Source organism: Sinocyclocheilus anshuiensis, unplaced genomic scaffold, assembly GCF_001515605.1.
Source record: "Sinocyclocheilus anshuiensis isolate Anshui unplaced genomic scaffold, SAMN03320099.WGS_v1.1 scaffold465, whole genome shotgun sequence".
Lineage (NCBI taxonomy): Eukaryota > Metazoa > Chordata > Actinopteri > Cypriniformes > Cyprinidae > Sinocyclocheilus > Sinocyclocheilus anshuiensis.
In genome coordinates, this window is record NW_015539898.1 from 1,138,357 (window position 1) to 1,158,635 (window position 20,279).

Below are 20,279 nucleotides of genomic sequence, written 5' to 3' on the forward strand. Positions count from 1 at the left end.
TTGTATTTGTTTTGTTAATAAAAGTTCTATGTTTTATATATAGGCTAAAGTGAGTTTGATGTTGTATTTTGTTGTTACCTTCAAGCAATTGATGCTGAACTGCAGCTAATTCAAAAGTGAAAGTAAAATGTGCACGGAGCTTTTACAAGCTATTTAAAAGCGACGGAAAGCGAGGAAAAGAGGGAAAATTAAAGCGAACTAAAAACGAACAATTGCTTTACGCCGAATTGCTGCTATTTGAAAGTGAAAGTAAAATGCGCACACCGCTTTTACAAGCTATTTAAAAGCGAAGGAAAGCTAGAAAAAGAGGGAACGCCCCCACGGTGATACCGGTATTACTGATGTTGTCACAAGTCGATTAACCGGTGGGAAAATTTTCTCACCGTCACAACCCTAATTCAGGTGCGTTCCCGACGTCAACACCACCTTCACATAAAAAGGTATGGAAGCATTTTAGAAATCGAATATCGAATCGAAAATCGGAATCGAATATCGAATCGAAAATCGAAATCGAATCGAATTGGAACATCTGAATCGATACCCAGCCCTACTATAAATAGTTATAATTGATAAAAAGAAGGCTTTAAAAAGATCGCTATCTGTGATCGGCATCGGCAGATACTGCTTTCTGTGATAGGTGATCGGCCACAAAAATCCTGATCGGAGCACCCCTACCTTTAATCATATTTAAATTATATGCATTTGTTTGGCACAAACTGTCAATTATTTCTTTCATATTTAGATGGACTGTGGATCAAGGTTGGACTTCACACTGTTGCGAAGGAAATCAAGTTGAATGTGATTCATGTTACTTCCACGTGGTTTCATGAGAAATTCAGCCTTGGCACAATTTCATTGATGAAATAAAATGAGGTGTGCTGCAATATTTTGCAACACATGATTCACTGTATAAATATTGCATTACCATCAGTCACAAGATTAACCACTTTACATTTGACCTGCATTTGTGAAAACGAAACATCTGAAAGATGCCTCTTATATAACTGCTTCTTTATAAACACTAATTCAGCATGTTAACGTTTTGTGCCCAGCAGTGTAAATTTGATATTACTTGCATAGTTGCTTGGTGTCGCCCACTGCTCTTGATCAACGTAGATGACAAGACGTTCCTTTCCACTTCAAAGCTAATCTCATCTTTAAATTAGAAAAATATACCAGTTTCCTCAGAAACACACCTTAACCTTGCATTATCTTTCATTAGGCTTTAATTCATCTTCCTGCTTCCACACATCAGTGGCATGTTACCATCAATGCTGCATGGTTTAAAATAGCACCTGTATCTATAGCTGCTAACCTGAAGAGAGGAATGAAAGGGGTGTTAATAATCACAGGTGACTGTGGATAAAAGGTGTTATTAGCACCCTTTTTAAGGGACATAATATTTGCATGTGTAGAAAACTTGCTATTGAGAAAGAGAAACAGTATTAACTCTGTTTAAAAGGAGGAGTTCATGCATTATTTTTACCCAAATATTCAGAAAATTAAAAGATTTGGGATATTATAGTTGTATGACAGTTTGTCTTCAGGGAATTTAATGCGTTTCCCTACAGTGCCCAGGCCTTGTAAGCGGGTGGCCACCATCCATCTGTATCTAACCTCTGACAAGCTTTAACCTGAGCTCAGCGTCTGGAGATCGTCAGCCCTGAGCTACAGATTCCATTTGAACTCCACATTTCATTTGAAGAGATGAAAAGCAGATATTTTCACCTCTGCTTGCACCCTGTTTCAGATGTAAAAGAGCAGCATTGGTGCTTTTCTACAAATCTAAAGATCGTGTTGCATATTTAATTCCATTTGGATGCAGCTCCATAGGAAGGTTTGGGTGGAAGTTAGGCTTTCTGCGGTACTCCGTGTTACTGGTATTTCCCAGTCTTCGGCTGTACACAGAATATATTACTTGCCCACCACGGTACTGCCTCACTGTCGTTTTGCTTTTTTATAGAAATAAAAACCATTTAGTTCAGTTAGACAAAGGTTGCTACAATTGTAAACTGAAAGCACCTGCTCTGCTCCGTTTCACTGATCAGTCAGATTTCACTGATCACATAAAGAGTGTGAGAGGTGCTTTCAGTGCGAGCACTTCGGGTATATATACGAGCACAATGGTGCATGCGGCAAAAATGATGCAAATACTGTAAAGTAGCACTTTGAGTTGGTGTTTGCTTATAGATATCAAAGCAGTCCAAAGATTAGAGGCTACATTGACTAATTTCTCCTCCACCGCTGCTGGAAGATGATCAGGGGTCATTTGTCAGGCATAGTTTGATATGACGAAAACTACCAGGTTGGCTTTGCAACAGCTTCAGTTGAATGACACTTTTGAATGAAACTGGCTCTGATCCAGATCATTAAAGGCATTTTTGTTTGTTTGTGTGTGGCTGTCTGGAGTCTTTCTCTTTCTTCCCTTTGGGCTTCAAGGCAACCTGGAGCGCCAGACAGACTTCTTCCTTTGATAGAAGGCCTGTCTGGCAGAATTAATTATCAAGCACAACACTTGTGTGTGCTGTCCATTGCTCAAGTGCAGTGTATGAACAGGCATCTGTCAACACACTGGTTCGGTTGCTTTTTTTCCACACCTCTGCCAAAACGGCACAATAGCAGAGTCTGACGCACAACACTTTTAATTAGGGATGGGCAAAAAAATCGATTTTTCGATATATCGTTTTTTAAAATGTGGTCGATTCAATATCGATTCTCGAAGGCCACGAATCGATTTTTTCCAATATTTATTTCCACAAACATTGAACATAAGATTCATGATCATCATCATACTTGTGATTGTGCTCAGGGGAGCTTCAAATGTTTCTATGTGTTTTTGCAGTGTTGAGTAATGTATCACAGACGTATCTCACGAATCCTTTCATAAGCAAAGTGAGAGATTCATTGCGCAGTGTAGAGAGCTTCGTTGAATTGGAACATCTGAATCGATACCTAGCCCTACTTTTAATGTGGAATTGTCCTTGTATCTCCTCGTCTCTTGGCTTAAGTGTCTCTGTCTGTGGTGATTTTATTTATAAATTCACAATTTTTTCTGTATGTTTGTCTATATTTGAGCTGAACCACTTTTAGGAAAGATAATGATTGAACTGTCTGATGTTCTATGTTGAAGGGCATATCTGTGCCCCCCTGCTGAGCGATAATGATATTTTAGTAATGCATTGTCTGGCATGGGATATTGCCATGGCTTTATTAAGCTCTTCTCTGTGCCTAGAGCAGGAATCAAACACAGGGCTGTCAGAGTTCAAAGTGCTGGATACTTCACAAATGTGGCTGTCTAATAAAAGCTAGAATTTAATACAAGCATGTTATCGAATTCTCAAAGAAATGACAATCCAGTAATGATCTATAGAAGTGCTTATTGTAGGAGCCTGGTATCTTGTAAAAAATACCTTGCAGTAATTAGGAATGGGTCACAATGGTCAAGTAGTAAACTAACTAGACGGCACAAAAAAATAATTTCTTCAGAAATTCTTCATGTAATTTATATAATTTAATTGTAATTTGGGTCTGATTAAACCTGAAAGCCTGTCAAGCCTCATGCATCCAGAATTTTTTTTTTTTTATCTTTATTCTTCTTACCTAACCTTAGACACACAAGTACAGTTCAAATGGGAAAACAGAAGGTTGTCCCTCAGTACCAGCAGTATTAAGCAGGATGAAAAGCAGTCTCTCTTTTTCTCATGCCTTTCTTACTCTCTCCTTCTTCTGCTCTCACATTAATTTTTTTCTTATGCTTTGTCGACATTATCCATAATTTATTTGTGTGTGTTCAGGAGGCCAGCTCGCTAATGGAGGTATGCATAATACATTCGTCGTGCTTTTATTGGAGCCTCTGGTGGCCCAGTCCAAGTACATCGTCTGTTCCATGACATACAAAAATCTGGGAATCTCCATGGATTCCACAATATGACATATTAATATCTCTGAGTCATAAAAATATGATGCAGCCATTACTCTAGTTTTCATGTCACATGATCCTTTAGAAATCATTCTAACATGCTGATTGGTAATACATTTCTTATTATTATCAATGTTGAAAACAGTTGTGCTGCATAATATGTTTGTGGAAAACATGATACATTTTTGTTCAGGGTCCTTGGATAAATAAAGTTCAAAAGAATAGAATTCATTTTAAATAACTTTTTACATTTAAAAAAAATATATATTTTACTCACTTTTGAGTAAATTTGAGTATCAATTTAATGCGTCGTTTTTTATTAATTAATTATTCATTTTAATTTAAGCTCAGGTTAATTAAAGAATTTATTAGTATTGTATATAAATCAATATTTTCATTTTTTTTAATCTGCCCATGCCATATGCATATTGACTAAGTATTATGTAATTATTTGCTGTAATGTATCAATTACATTCAATACCGCTAGTAGCTAGTGTAGTTCCATTATTCAGAGGAGTACTCTTGTCTACACGCGGAAATTCAGCTGTGCAAGTTTTCAGATTAACCTTTGTTTCAGCATCTTTCTGTTCTGAAGTGGATGTCGAGTTTCCTCCTCTAAAACAATGGCAGCTTAAGCACCAGGAAGCATCTTAAGTGTCTTTTCACATTCATGCCTTTCTTGACTCGTACGAGCGTCTGGTTGTGTATGTTTATGTCTGTAGTTGGTTTATCCTATTGTATATGTGTATATAGTTCATTGTATATAACTGAATTGTCTCCGGACAGTCACACACTTTTATTCGTTTGTCCTGTTGCAGCTGTGGAATTAAAGAGGATTTCCTGTTTGTGGAGTTAATCAAAGTAGCCTTCTTGATCTGTGTGTCAGCACAATCTCAGATGAAAGAAACTGTCACCTCAGATAAGGGCTCACATGGCTAATTGATTTTTAGATGCTTAAAACATCAGCCGTGCACATACCATTCTCTCTGTCTCTCTCTTGAATAAATGCCGGCATGCTTTCAAACTGACCAATCGCCTGGTTTTTGTTCAGTCAGATCTGCAACGAGATTGTGCCAAACGCTTAGACTCCCCCCACACATCCGCGTTTATCTACGCTCATTCATCCCTGGACTATAAAACTCTGCGAGGAGGGAGTCTTGATGAAAATAGGATGGACTGCTTTTAAAAAGTCACATGACTATGAGCATTACTTTTGAAATTACTAACTGATATCTGCATACTCCGCAAACAGACCTGAACTTGTTCTTTCTGCCCAGATCTGACATTTTACCTATTAACAGCAACTCTGTTTGACCCCTCAGCCAGTGCACGGGATGCAGTCACCAACCTTTTATTGTCATTTACGTATCGATCACCACCACAAACAGAACGGTTGCCAAGCGGATGAGGGCTTAAACTGAGGCTAGTGTCACGTAGCCAGCCTTTTATGAGGAGCAGACGGTCGATTTATCTGAAATAGATTATAACCCTAACACAACATAAGACTTAAAATACTCTTTATTATCATAGTATAAACTATAGTAACTGTGGTATTTTCACTGGATGTATGTTGATTAATGTTAACATTATTTTGAGGTCGGTTAGGCAAATACATGCCAAATATAATAGTTTTGAGGAAGCACTTGCTTTTTTGGTGCAATAAGCATGAAATGGCCTGTGAACGATTTGGATGTGTGCATGAGCCTAAAGGTACCAAAAGTGGGAGGAGAACAACGTGTGTTCATTTGTGATTTAGGCTCGTTGTCAGTGAGTTTTGCTCTGCTATGTAAAACTTTTTGATGCATTTGATGGGTTTTGGTATTTGTTGAGAGGGTTTCTTTAGATGAGTTAGACTGGAGAGCTCAGGGGAGATCTGCCATCTGCCAGGAGACTTCAAGGCCTCTGGGCTGCTGCTTGCTTGCTTTGAGACTTTCTCACACACACACACACACACACACACACACACAGGTTTGTTTTTGTGAAAAGTGGGGACATCCCATAGGCGTCTGTCCTTCTGCTGTCTGCCTAGATTAATGAGACCAGTGTCATACTTTGCCCAGCCAAACACACAAACTCACTCTCTCTTATTCACAAGGGCCCCGAAGGCAGGTGTTTAATAGATATTACTCAGTGCATAACCTCTAACCAAGCACTTTATTTACATCAACACGCCTCTCAATGGACCTGTTAGAATCATTAGATAACACTACGCTTCTCTAATTAAACCTCTCATGAGCTGGCAGAAGATGCAGATGTTGTAGCTGGAGAATAATCTGAATTTTCACTTAGTTTTAGTGTTTATCCTTCATTGCTTTGATTGATTGTCAAGGGCACGTGTGATGTGTGCATGTGTTGAAGTGGACACATGGTCACAGGTCATGAGAATTACCATCATGCTCCTAGATGAATTGAAGCTAAGGTTGTTGTTTAACTCTCATGCATGGTATTGCAGACTCTTTCCTCTGTTGTCTCTTGAAGTCTGTGTGAGGCCTCGGTTTGTAGCCCTACCTCACTGCTCGTGCTAGACACTGCCTGAGGTCTCATTGATTTCTCTCTTATTTATTGTCTTCTGCTTTATTACTGCATTCTTAACAAATATGTGTTGAACAAACACCTAACTCATCCTGGACTGGTTTTGCTATGGACACAATCCCTCAAATCATGTGGATTGTTGAGAAGAGGTGTGCTGTTACTTTTCTAAGCAATCAAACCTACAGTTTTTACCTTGTGGATGATAAAATGGGCCTTTCATTAAAGACTTTCATGGACTTTCATGTTAAGGAGGAACATGAGCTGACTAGAGACCAGAATCTGTTTGAGTGTTTAACAAACACTCTTGCATTTGCCTGTCTTTTTGCCTGTGTTTACATGTAATGGTCGTCATCTCTTTTATTTCTCTATGATGTCCAGTAGTGCCAGCTGTATTTTTAGTAAGCGAGTTGTAAATAATTTCTTGTGTTAGTTTTAGAATTTCTATACCTCTGTGTGTTGACCTGATCATCACTCTTTGTGTGTTCAACACAATCTACTAAATATAGACAACTTCATTATAAAGAAAAATAACAAATGAAAAATATATAAGCATAATCTGACAGAAAATACTATTATAAACTAGGTTAGTGGATAATTCCGCAGCAAAAGTTTCTCAAGAAAAATCATGAGTGCACAATAATTTTATAAAATCTAAACATTTATTGAAAAACATTATATAGTGGGGAACAAATAAAAGTGAATTAAGTGTAGGACTGAACCTGGTAAAATGTTACACTTTACTCTGTGTTGTTGTAAATTACATTAGTGAAAAACAAGTAAATATATTTATACATAAATATATACTATAAAATTAAAAGACATTTCTTTTAAATGTACAGCACAGTAATGAGGCAACAAGAAAGACTGATAACAATCTTTCATTGCGCAAAAGTATTATAATACGAAAGGCTCCAATACAGTGTGGCACAAATCGCTCATCCCGTGCGCAGAATGATGCACTTGAAGCAACACGGAGTCACAGCGTGTAGCGCTCCGCATAGAAAAGTTCAAAGCACAGAGATATTGAGGCGTAGTGTATTATATCTTATTATAATACATTATATTCTTCCTTGGGAAATGTTCTCAATGTTTTGACCTCCTGTATCCTGGCTCTGTTTGACCACAGATGTGGAAGTGTTATAGCCAGGAGGAACTCTTGGCAATATTTCTCTCTCTGTCCTTATGGGATTTGGAGGAAATGCTTTCTGCTTGGACCCTTTGTTCCCTTATTCCCTGATCTAGGACCTGCTTCCTCTCCACCCACATCTAACCTTAACTGTTACAGGATAAAACACCAAAGTTGTAGCGTCTTGCCGTAAAGGGTCAATGTCATCTTTTGGTCTTAAATTCAGTGTGTTGCTTTTCTTTCTTTATTTTTCTTTCTTTTTTTTTTGTGTGTTTTGTTAATTGTGAAATTTACTAGCAAATTTTTCAGTGCATATCTGGGTCACCAAAACAGTGGCATTTAAAAAATATATATATACAATAATGTATATATACAATTTTATTTTAGTATTGTGACATTTCTGTGACTGTTGAGCACATTTTTATGAAGAATTAAAAAAAATCTTATTCCCATTACTTTAATATCAAACAATTGTACAAATTATAGGAATTGTAACATTTATAAATTATTATTATTAGAATTATAATGTAATAATTCTGCTAACCTTGGGAGCAGTCTGCTCTCTTTAGCTCTCGTGGTACTGTAATACACCGATTGGTCTGCACAGTCGGTCCGCGTCGAAGTCGCGTTCAAGTCGAACACCTACTAGTTAACAGAGGTTACATTCAGAGATGTGGCGCACACGTGAGGCTGTAATGTGAATGCGTAGATGTAAGGGTACATTTACACTGGTGCGTTTATGTTTTAAAATGAAAACGATCCTCGTCATACTGGCGTTTCCACTGCGTTTCAAGCGGCTTTCCACTATCTCCGACAAACGACAAGCAACAGACCCGGTCATTCATTTCTATGAGCTCGGGAGCTGCGTGGAGTTCCAATCATATGCAGATGTCCGTTCATACTAACGTTACACGTGTTATGTGACCATTCATGCAAACTGTAGCATCATGCTACATAAGACAATAAATAAGATTTATATTCCGCTTTTACTCAAAACTCACTTTAAATCACCATCGAGTGTTTGTAATAACTTCTGATTGCCGTCTAACAGGGCCAGATTTACGCATAGGCATTTTAGGAACGTGCCTATGTTCACTTGTCCGGGGGGGGGGCCAAACACAATGAAGAGATATATAATATTTTTGTTATTCTTTGGACTATCTACAACAGTAAGAGAACCAAAACCCCAGAAGACATTGAGCAAATAAATATAACAAACAATAGGGTAAAAAATAACAAACTATTTCCATGTCTTCCACCTTTTTTTATGTAGGCTACGGAAATCACGCATTCTTTCTCCCAGTCTCTCACAGACGCACACACAGTGCAGACACGCACTCGTGCACACACGCGGAGATGCGAACAGAAATTTCTTGTCAGCGCTGCACCACGAATTTATCAGTAAAATAGTTTTGCAGCTGAAAAGCTACATGACATTTCTCAGTAGTGAGGTTAATGAAGGAGTTTAACTTAAAGATTCGCTATTAGTAGACCCTGCTGCTGAGAGATGCACACACAGGTATTCACACACGCTTAATATCTCTCTCTCTCTTTCTCGCTCTCTCTCGCTCTCTCTCTCTCTCGCTCTCTCGCTCTCTCTCTCTCTCGCTCTCTCGCTCTCTCTCTCTCTCGCTCTCTCGCTCTCTCTCTCTCTCGCTCTCTCGCTCTCTCTCTCTCTCGCTCTCTCGCTCTCTCTCTCTAATAACCGCATTAGACTGCATTAATAACTGCGTTAGCCTGCATATCAATGGCTCAAGCCTCTGTTATCAGCTCTAAAATGACGTTTTGGAATTTGCAACGGAAGGTTTGGGATAAGGTGCGTAAAAAATTTGTTCAACCCACACGAGATTTCTGGACGGAAACATGTCAAATGTCTTGAAATAAAATCATCTGAACAATGTCTTGATGTGTGGTTGTGACTCCAGGCCGTTAAAATTATTAGAGAAATAATGCACTCCCGAAGTGGTTGTGTGGCCACGACGCCGCGCCTAATGGAACAGTCTTTCTCAGTTCTCAAACAAATTAAGAACTACATTAGATTTTTATTGACTGAACGCAAGCGCTTATTGCGATAGAAAACAGATGAGCCTTTGAGTTTGCATAAACATCAACAAGCTGAAAAATAAAACCAAAGTTGTTTTTTTTTAGATAATGTAATCTTGTTAAAATTAATTTCATAAAATTGGTATCGAAAAAAGTATCGTTCAGGAACCGGTATCGAAAGTCAAGGTATCGGTATGGATATCAAAAAATTTTGAATGATACCCAGCCCTATTTACTACACAGAGCCGTAGTTCACTGACAAGCTACGCAAAATCACATTCAAAATCGCAGCAGATTCATTGCCGATTATGAACGCGATTTTGTGTAGCTTGTCAGTGAACTACGGCACTGTGTAGTAAATGCCGCTCCATCTGAAAGCACGTGCTGGAGATTTACTACTAATCACAGGAGCGCCTTTACTGATGAGATGCGCATGAAAATCGCATTTGATTTTTTGCACAGCCCTAGTGTGAGGCTGGTTCAGCTGTAAATGTTGTGACCTAAATGATGGTAAACAGTGGCATTGCTGTCCACACACCCAGAGCCACACTCACACTGGCCTCTTTGTTTTTCTCTTCCCACCCCCTTGAATACACACACACACACACACACACACACACACACACGGACCATTTGTAGCCCCATAAGGGCTATAGGGAGCAGGATGGCCCCAGGTGGATGGGACTGGCAAACTCTGGGGAACTCTGGGACTAGTGTTGTCACGGTACCAAAATTTCAGTATTCGGTACCGATACCAGTAAAAATCCACGGTTCTCGGTACCAATTTCGGTACCAAATAATGCAAAATGACAATAGTAAACACAAATTTTTCAGTTAAAGATCATCATTGATCATCATTCATCATCATTCATCATTGAATTCAGTGATGTCAACATCCAGCTCAGTTTAAAAAGGAGATAACATTTGACTGTACTTTTATTTAATCCAAACTGTGTTCATATTTAATTTTAAAGGGCTTTTAAAACCTGCTAGAGATATTCAGCCAAGAATTACAACTAACTAACTAAAAAAAAACAAACACAAAAAAATTTTTTCTGACGGACTGATATGACAAACACATTCTCTAACATGCATATTTTGGTTACACAGTTCATTTAAAAGCCTCTGGTGTGTAAAAATAGTAAATACCATTATGTCCTCCTGTTTTTTTACAGTAATAAAAGTTATAGGAGCATTAAATAGTTAAAGAAATCATTTTGAACAAAATTCATTCTAATGCTCATTATATTAGCGTTAGCCGCGCTTATGCTAACGCTTAACTACGTATATGCTAACGGCGAAATTCAAATTAAAATATGGAATAATATTCCCAACAGAACAGAAGCTCTAAATATTAAAAATGTAATTGAAACTTACCTGCTTGAACTTGATCGGGGTGTTTTGTTAGTTTGATGTGTTTCCTCCTCTTCTTCTTCTTTGGTTTTATGGTGGGTAGCACCAATGTTAAGGTGCATTATCGCCACCTACTGTATTGGAGTGTGAACCAGAGTTTACCCTTTCATAATAAGAGGACAAAAAAAAACAAAAACAAAGTGTTTCCTCCTCTTGAGGTCGCCACTGCTTTTAAGAAGAGGTTGCCAGGTTTTCACAACAAAACCCACCCAATCACGTTTCGAGGGAGTCCCCCGTTAACAATCGCGTTTTTTAGTACCGACTTGGTACCGAAATACCGGGTCTTTTGACAACACTATCTGGGACAATGGTCACGTGACACTCTTTGGCATCTTAGGAGTCGGATGAGGAAAGGGTCTTTTGTTTCTATTCTGCGTTTCCCAAAGTGTTACATCACACATCCACTAATACACATGTGTGAGATGTTGTGGAAGTTGTGATTTAGATGCATGCTAATGTGGTTTCCAGAAAGCCTTACTTATTCTGGATTAACCACATCACTTGAGTTTAGAGATTTCTTTATCTTCTTTTTCTTTCACATTCATAATAAACTAGAAGTGGTTTGACTAGTAGTTCAACAATAATGTAATTTTAATTTATATAATTTTTCATTTTAATTTCAACCATTTTATTTTACTTTTTTTTTTTTTTTAAAGCGCTTTAGACAGTTTGTGTTTTTGGTGTTAGACCGTTTGCCCTGTAAATCCCTCTTGGATGCATACAGATGTCTTGGCACAACACTTTGCAATTCATACTGTTTTTCGAGGGTTACTTTTTTAAGATGCTGAGTCAAGTTAAGAATAGTTTCAACTTTTCAGGATGTTTCTAGATGCATCTGTCTTTCCTGTTTCTTTTGCTAACCTTGTATTGTCCTCAACATTTTGTACTGCATGCGCTGTTCCAAAACCTACCTAGATAGCATTTTACAGCATCATATTCACACCCTCAAAGCGGTGGCTGTTCCACAAGGAACAAGGCAGATTAAAATTGCTGGGGAAAAAAAAATACTTTTATACATGTGAACATACACTACCATTCAAAAGTTTGTGTTTTTGTGTTTTTGAAAGTCAACTAAGTCTCCTTTTTTTTGGTCAAAATGCAGTTAAAATATTGCAAAATATTATAACAATTTAAAATTAAATTTCTATTTTAATATGAACTAACTATTAATAGGTCTTGTTATTATTATTAGTCTTCAGTCACATGATCCTTCAGAAATCATTCTAATATGCTAATTTGATTGCAAAAGAAACTTATTATCAATGTTGAAAACAGTTGTGCTGCTTAATTTTTTTTTTCTAGAAACCATGATACATTTTAGAATTCTTTTAAAGTTAGTTAGTTGAAAACAATATAATCAGTAATAATTTCACCTGATACTTGGGTGCTATACATTTTTATCCTTCTTAGAGTATTATGTTGTTAGCTTAGCAAAGATGCTGTCTGTGTAGTGCGTTCTGATTCATTCCCTTTTTAGGAACTATTTTAGCATCCTGTCTTTGTTGTTTTCTGCCTACAGCTGCCTTCTAAGTTGCTCACTAGGGTTTTGAACAGAGCTTGTGTGCGTTACAGTTGACCAGCAGGTGCAACCAAGCTGTAGACGTGCACAGTCTCTGTTTATTGTCAAGGATTTGAAGGTGTCTCGCCCACAGACCAATAAAAGCTTGTTTACTGAACACACAAACTTCTCACTACGTCACCGAGGGATGGTGTGTGTTGGTGTTTCAGGTATTACGAATGTGTGCATTACCTTGTGAAACCACCAAACAAATGTGTGACACATTTGGACTTCCGTCTCACTCGTGTTTAGAACAACATTTCTAAATCCTATCGATCTGACCAGAGGGTGATAATCCAAACTGGGGGAAAAATTAAAGCCATAAATAAGCAGACAAATAAATTTTTTAGACAGCCCAATAAACGGCTGACAGTTTTATCCATTTACTAGATATAAATGAGGGCATAAAAACAATCACAATATGGGGCATCATCAGTCTGCGGTCTCTGCCGGTGCATTGATCTGGACGAGCCGTACCAAAAGTGTTTGACTGTTTTCACAACAGCTCTGTCATTGCCGATTCATTATCCAGTGGTGGTTTTAGCAGGCAAATAATATTACAAATGACCCCAGAGGCACTGCAGGGATTTTCAGCACTTATGAAACCTTCGCTTCATTAATCCAAAGGATCCGGTTTGTAAGTGTGTGGTTGTATGCATTATGTCAAAGAGTGCATAATTCATAAATTGCTGCTTTTTCTTGTTCCTTTTTTTTTTAACAATTGCATTGCCATGAAATGGTTCACTACAATATTAATTGCAAGATGTGGTCACAACTCATTTTAGTAAGACGTACTGTTTATTTAACATCACTCTGCGCAGAGAATCCTAATGGAAATTGCTTGTTCTTTTGTTTCAGCTCTCAAGATTGTAGTTATGCCCAACAGGACACAGTCATTTGTGTTTTGTTTTAGAGGATGCTTAGACTATGCTGTGCCACAGCTCTGACACATTCATACATTTTAACACTATAACCATATGTTATACTTATAAAACTACTTAAAACGCAAATTTGCTTGTTCTCTGTTTTTGAATTTGATTATGACTCCCTGATTATATTTTATTTTTTATTTTATTTTAATGTTTTTTCACCTGATCATGTGCACTGCGCCATAGGTCTAACACATTTGTAATAATTTAACCTAATTCTTTGTTATGTTAGTCCAGCATTGCTATTAGACTAGCCTGTGAACACTAGAGCAGAAGAAAAGAGAGATGAATTTATTAAGTGAACAGTCAGAGAGATCACGCTCTGCTTGTGAAAGCCTGGAGATTCCTAGAATTTGAGCAGAAAAATGAGCTAATGCCTAGCCAACCGCACCACTAACGGTGGAGAGCTGTGGCCAAGTCTGTCTGCTGGAGCAGTGAATACAAAAACCCAGAGGACGGATGAAATGAGAGAGCGAGAGCAAGAACTTAAGTCTGTTTGAATGTGATTAGATGGATCACACGCATGATCTCAGCCTTTTAAATAAGTAAATTACTTTCTCATTATTTCATAATGCAGTTGAGAGACCGTAAAACTGGTTAAGTGATGGCCAAGCTAGAAAATAAGACGGGCAGATTGGACAGAGACATGTGTGTACTGTGGTAACCTGGGTCTCAGCTGCAGCAACAAAACTGAATTATTCTCGTCTCCACTGTGAACCTGTGTGCCTCAGACCATTATGACCACAAAAACTGTGAACCTCAGCCAGACAAACCGGCCCCAGATCAGGAGTGCACACCTGAGCTCACTGGCACATCGCTGTACTGTATTGGTGCACTTCTCATTAGCGTAGCCCATGTTGTCATTTACACACCCACGCCTGCCCTCAGATCTGAGGTACCACAATCGTGTGATGAGACCAATGCAATGCAAAAACAACACCTGATACCAGGCCTTTAGCACATATGGGGAGGTCTAGAGTCTGTCTGGGTTCAAAGTTAACATGAAATTTAAAAAATATATATAAAAAAAAAATATTTACTTATTTAGCCTATTTGTTGATTTATTTATTGATTGTGCATCTCAATTCCACTCTTTTTGCTTTATATTAGCTTTATTTTCATCTGAGCCCTAATAGTTCAATAAAATCCCAAAATAATTTTTATATCATGCATTAGCTTTATTTGTATTTCTATAGGAAAAACCAATTTTAATATCATTTATTGGAATCACCATAATGTCATAATATGAAAATTATTATCCTGCGTCTCAAAAAAAAAAAGAAGCAAATCCTGATTATTTGTTTTATTTTATTATTATTTTTATTTATTTATTTTATGCCGATACTGACTGCCGTCCCGGTGGAATCGCTGGTAATGTTAGTTTTGACAATTTGTTTTGTAAGAGATGGCTCACAAATTTCAGTTCTGAGGCCCTGCAAACAATCTATAAACCATAATTGAATAAATCGAAGACATGTAGTTTGCTTCTGTGTAGCTCTTTTCAGATTCTTTAAGAGTTTTTCTGGTACTCCATCACAAAACTACTGTTCAATTGACTGCTGCTCATGTGACGAACTTTTGTCTTTTGTTATGGTTTAAAACACATTCTGTGGAAATCCCGCCAATGCCCAATGTTTTATTCACAGACAATAACTAAAACATACACGGCCACATCCTGCAGGTGCACATCGCTAGAAGTGTGTACACTAATACACAATAGACACGTTGACTCATACAGGCATTCATTTTCCCATGCGGGCCTTCCCGTCTCTTGTCTGTCCTCTAAGGGATTGGGCACAAGACAAGTTCGCGAAGTATAACAATAACTATATTAGTGTCCATACCAACAGACGATACAATTGTTTATGGTTTTATTTAATTGTTTAAACTGTAAGCGTGCACTGCAGTTTTGTCGTCTGCAACTTTAAATGCTCAAGCTCTTTAAAGTCAGATGGATTTTGATTGAGTTGTTGATGACTTCCATACTATGGAAAACAAAAATTGTATGAAAGTCAAAGGCTACCAGCAACTGTTAGGTTACCAACATTCTTCAAAACATCTTTTATATTATATGTGTTATAGTTACCGTTATAGTAGGGCCTATATAATATATTACTATTGTACAGTAGAGTGTACTTCTCAAAGTAGTAGTAGTAATAATAAAATTATTCTGAAATAAAATAAACCTTGTTTTTAAAGAATATCATACAATTTTAACACATCACAGTTTTAATTTGAACTGTAAAGCTCTGTTGTGCAGTACTTTGTTTGCCAAACAATAAAATGAAATGTAAAGTTTTCATTTGATTAGATTTTAAAAGTTTTAAAATTTGTTAATGTTTTATGCCTTCATTTGGTAACCACTATTTTCGATCATAAGTTTGTATTAAATCTTTACAATTACAGTACTCATTAGAATAATCATAAATCATCACATTGTTAAAGTTTTATGAATTCAATTCATTAGAAATGCTTTTTCATTATTAAAATTTAATTAAACCATTCAATTTGAATCCAGAAAAATTCAAACTTAAAAAAAAAAAAAGAATTTGGTAAAGAATAAAATGGAATTTGAGAAGAAAAAAAAACTGATTTCATAAGGCCCTATTATAGTTACAATCCTTGGTGTGAACAGCCCTTAACACTAACTTTCTAAACGTGCAGTAGAAGCAAAAATCTCTCAAATGAAAGCCACAAATTGATGCGTGACTGAAGTCAGAACGGCTGCCATGTCCGTAAGATGTGGGAGATCTGATTTTGCATGTTTTAGGTGTTGACAGCAGCTGCTCAAGTGTGAAGTCGTCTCTTCACGTAGAGTAAGTGGGTGTGAGCGTGTAGCACGTTGACAGGTGTGCTAACACTGTGATTTTGAACTCAGCTTTTGACACACACAGAGGCTTTCTTTACTTTTCTTTATCTTTTTTTAGGCTTTCCTCTTTTTGTGCATCTTAGAATACCATTTCATTAGAGTGTGAGGGCAGTTTTCTGCTCGGTTTGCAGTGTAATCCGTGTGTGTTTAGAGTTGTGTAAGAGGGCCGGGGGGGCAGCGCTACATCTCAGAGCTGCACGTCACGTGACACAAACAAGCTCTCCAGAGCGCAAATGTGCCAGTCCGTATCAGATATGTCTTTGTGACGCGTAGATGTTTGTTTTTGAGATGTTAGAAGGTGCTTGTGGGAGCTTGTTGATTCTAGCGTATGGCCGTTATGTTTTGTGTTTATATAACGAGTTATATGTCAAACGAGTAGCGTGCCCCTGCTGGCCTGTGGAAATTACCCTGATAAGGCTCCGTTTCCTGTTTGTGAAGCACTCAGACATCTCCATTAAAGGCCAAACTTGATAAACACCGGGTCTGGGAGAGAATGGAACGCTGAAGATCGGCAGCTAAGTCAGCAAAGCTTGAGTTACTGGAAGTATAGGCTACACACACACACTGCTACAGGGTGGGCATTAGCACTAAGAGTCTGACTAGACGGTGGGAAAAAACATAGACTGTGAGCTTGCTTTCCTGTCTGAAGATGAAGTGTGTGCATGAGTGTGTTGTTTTTATAACCTTGTTTTCTTGGTTTTCTGTCACAGGCGCTGGAGAATCGGGGAAGAGCACCATCGTAAAACAGATGAAGTGAGTGAACAATGTTTTCTCTTCTCTCTTTCAGACTCTTACTCTCTCTGGATGATATGAGAGGGAACAGCTACAACTCTATAGTGAAAAAATGTTAAAAAAGAAAATTTGCTTACACACACATCAATTCATATGGCACATTGGGAGTTTTTTTTCCCCTTCAATGGTTAATGAACTCAAAGTGCACATACTCATAAACATAAACAGAGCTCCAAGTCTTAGTGTTTAGAATCATTCATTTCAATGAATCCGTTCAGTCATCAATTTGAACGTGTTGCTTTTCAGGTAGCTAGTAGCGACAGATTTTATCTTATACATCGTGACGTATATCCGACTGAAATAGGTTATTAAAAATAAAAAAAATGTTCTTAGTTCAATCCTTTAGTTGTTGATTGGATGGAGGCAGATCTGAATTGGAGCTTGAGGTCAATTTGTAAGGCAGGGACTAGGTTTATGCGGACAAAATATTTGAAGAAGTTCGGCATACATCACCAAAACATAATTTCACTGGAAGATCGAGTTATATGAGATAAATTTCCATTTCATGCTGGCTTTAATGAATTAGTTTGACATGCTCAGCAAGGTTATTTCACCATAACAGGATCACAGAAGTAGTTTACGTTAATTCTTGCAATAGCACCCCTTGTGGCAGCTCTGAGAATGCAACATGTACATGTATTGCACTCATTTGCGTTCCGACACATTTCAGACCTTAATAAATCATGAAACTGTTTTATTTATTCACACATAGAGGTCGTCTCAAAGCAGGTTACCTACCTAGACAGCATTTTTAAGCATCATACGATTGAATAAATGTTAAAAACGCAACACTGATGGCTAAAAATGCTGTCTAGGTAGGTAACCTATGCGTCTTCCTTGCTCACACTCACATAAACTGCTGTGGATGTGCAAGTGTGTGTGTGATCGGGCCCCTGGCAGCAGTTAATACAAGATCGAGTTATATGAGATAAATTTCCATTTCATGCTGGCAGCTCTGAGAATGCAACATGTACTTGTATTGCACTCATTTGCGTTCCGACACATTTCAGACCTTAATAAATCATGAAACTGTTTTATTTATTCACACATAGAGGTCGTCTCAAAGCAGGTTACCTACCTAGACAGCATTTTTAAGCATCATACGATTGAATAAATGTTAAAAACGCAACACTGATGGCTAAAAATGCTGTCTAGGTAGGTAACCTATGCGTCTTCCTTGCTCACACTCACATAAACTGCTGTGGATGTGCAAGTGTGTGTGTGATCGGGCCCCTGGCAGCAGTTAATACTGTTTGTTTATCTGACCTTGACCTCTGCTGTTCTTCTTACGCCTGTTTCCCAAAGCAGTTTTACACTCTAATCACTCTGATGGAAAATGTTTTGTACTCCTCCTCATCACTGAATGCATCCCAACACGCACACTCTGATCTGGGGCACAATCGCAGCATTCATTCTGTAATAATTAAATTAAATTATTATAAAATGACTCTAGAATTTAGTCGTGCTTAGTTATATTGGAGAAAGTTGTCTGTATTTTCCCCTTATAGGTGTTTTAAATGCTATTTGAGTGAGTGAACTGGCTCTCTGGTTCTATTCTCATAGAGAGTTTCCTCCATCCTCATGAGCCAGAGCTGACTGTATTAAAAAAAATCTCCATAGATTTGCAGTCTGACAGATCCACAAGACAATTCCCACCAGCACTTCAAATCAATTCAGTGGCTAAGTTCCATCCACTGCAAAAGCCTGTAGATATTAATACATTTTATATTACATCTGGATACTTCTGCCAGGCTTTGGTTTAAAACCTAATGTTCTTAACTCTCCATCTTTTGTGCCATCCTGACTCCCTGCCGTCCTGACCTGTGCTCTGTTTTATTTTTGTTTGTTTATATTAGCTTTTGCTGGTGAAATGTAACATTAATATTTATTTAGATTTATATTTACATTTATTATTTAGTTTGGGGTTGGTAATATTTTGAATGATTTTAAAAGAAGTCCCTTATGCTCACCAAGTCCAAATAGGAAAAAAACAGTAACAGTAAAATCATAATATTGTTTAAATATTATATATTATATTAGATAAATATAATGTTATAATATTGTTTTTCATAATAGAAAGTATTTAACAGTATTTAGTTGAAATATTTTAACAATGTAAAAGGTTTTACTGTCATTTTGATATTTAATGCATATATATATATATATATAAAAAGCACATTAAAACATACAAATTAAAATTTAATGAGGGCTAAATATCCCATACAACACTGATCGATTGATCATCTGTGTGTCCGTTCTGCAGGATTATCCATGAGGATGGCTACTCAGAGGAAGAGTGCAAGCAGTATCGAGCGGTGGTCTACAGTAACACCATCCAGTCCATCATGGCCATCATTAAAGCCATGAGCAACCTCAAGATCGAATATGAGGACAGTGCCAGAGCGGTGAGTACACACAGTGGAAATCTCCATAGATTTGCAGTCTGACAAGATCCATAAGACAATTCCCACCAGCACTTCAAATCAATTCAGTGGCTAAGTTCCATCCACTGCAAAAGCCTGTAGATATTAATACATTTTATATTACATCTGGATACTTCTGCCAGGCTTTGGTTTAAAACCTAATGTTCTTAACTCTCCATCTTTTGTGCCATCCTGACTCCCTGCCGTCCTGACCTGTGCTCTGTTTTATTTTTGTTTGTTTATATTAGCTTTTGCTGGTGAAATGTAACATTAATATTTATTTAGATTTATATTTACATTTATTATTTAGTTTGGGGTTGGTAATATTTTGAATGATTTTAAAAGAAGTCCCTTATGCTCACCAAGTCCAAATAGGAAAAAAACAGTAACAGTAAAATCATAATATTGTTTAAATATTATATATTATATTAGATAAATATAATGTTATAATATTGTTTTTCATAATAGAAAGTATTTAACAGTATTTAGTTGAAATATTTTAACAATGTAAAAGGTTTTACTGTCATTTTGATATTTAATGCACTATTGCTAAATGAAAATATTAATTTCTTTCTAAAAAAAAAAAGTTTTTACTGACCCCAAACTTTTTAATTTATATATATATATATATATATATATATAAAAAAGCACATTAAAACATACAAATTAAAATAT

General features: G+C 37.1%; 1 protein-coding gene across 3 annotated transcripts in view; it reads left to right on the forward strand.

The window, feature by feature from the left end:
• Nucleotides 1–20,279, forward strand: part of LOC107685968 (guanine nucleotide-binding protein G(i) subunit alpha-2-like) — a 78,048-nt gene that overhangs the window by 44,154 nt on the left and 13,615 nt on the right. For 2 of the 3 annotated variants that reach the window (XM_016482746.1, XM_016482748.1), the window contains one exon: nucleotides 17,100–17,142. In XM_016482746.1, coding sequence (XP_016338232.1) covers nucleotides 17,100–17,142 — 43 coding nt within the window. Of the gene's footprint in view, nucleotides 1–17,099; nucleotides 17,143–19,444; nucleotides 19,587–20,279 lie in introns of all 3 variants that reach the window. The other variant, XM_016482747.1, reaches the window with a different exon arrangement.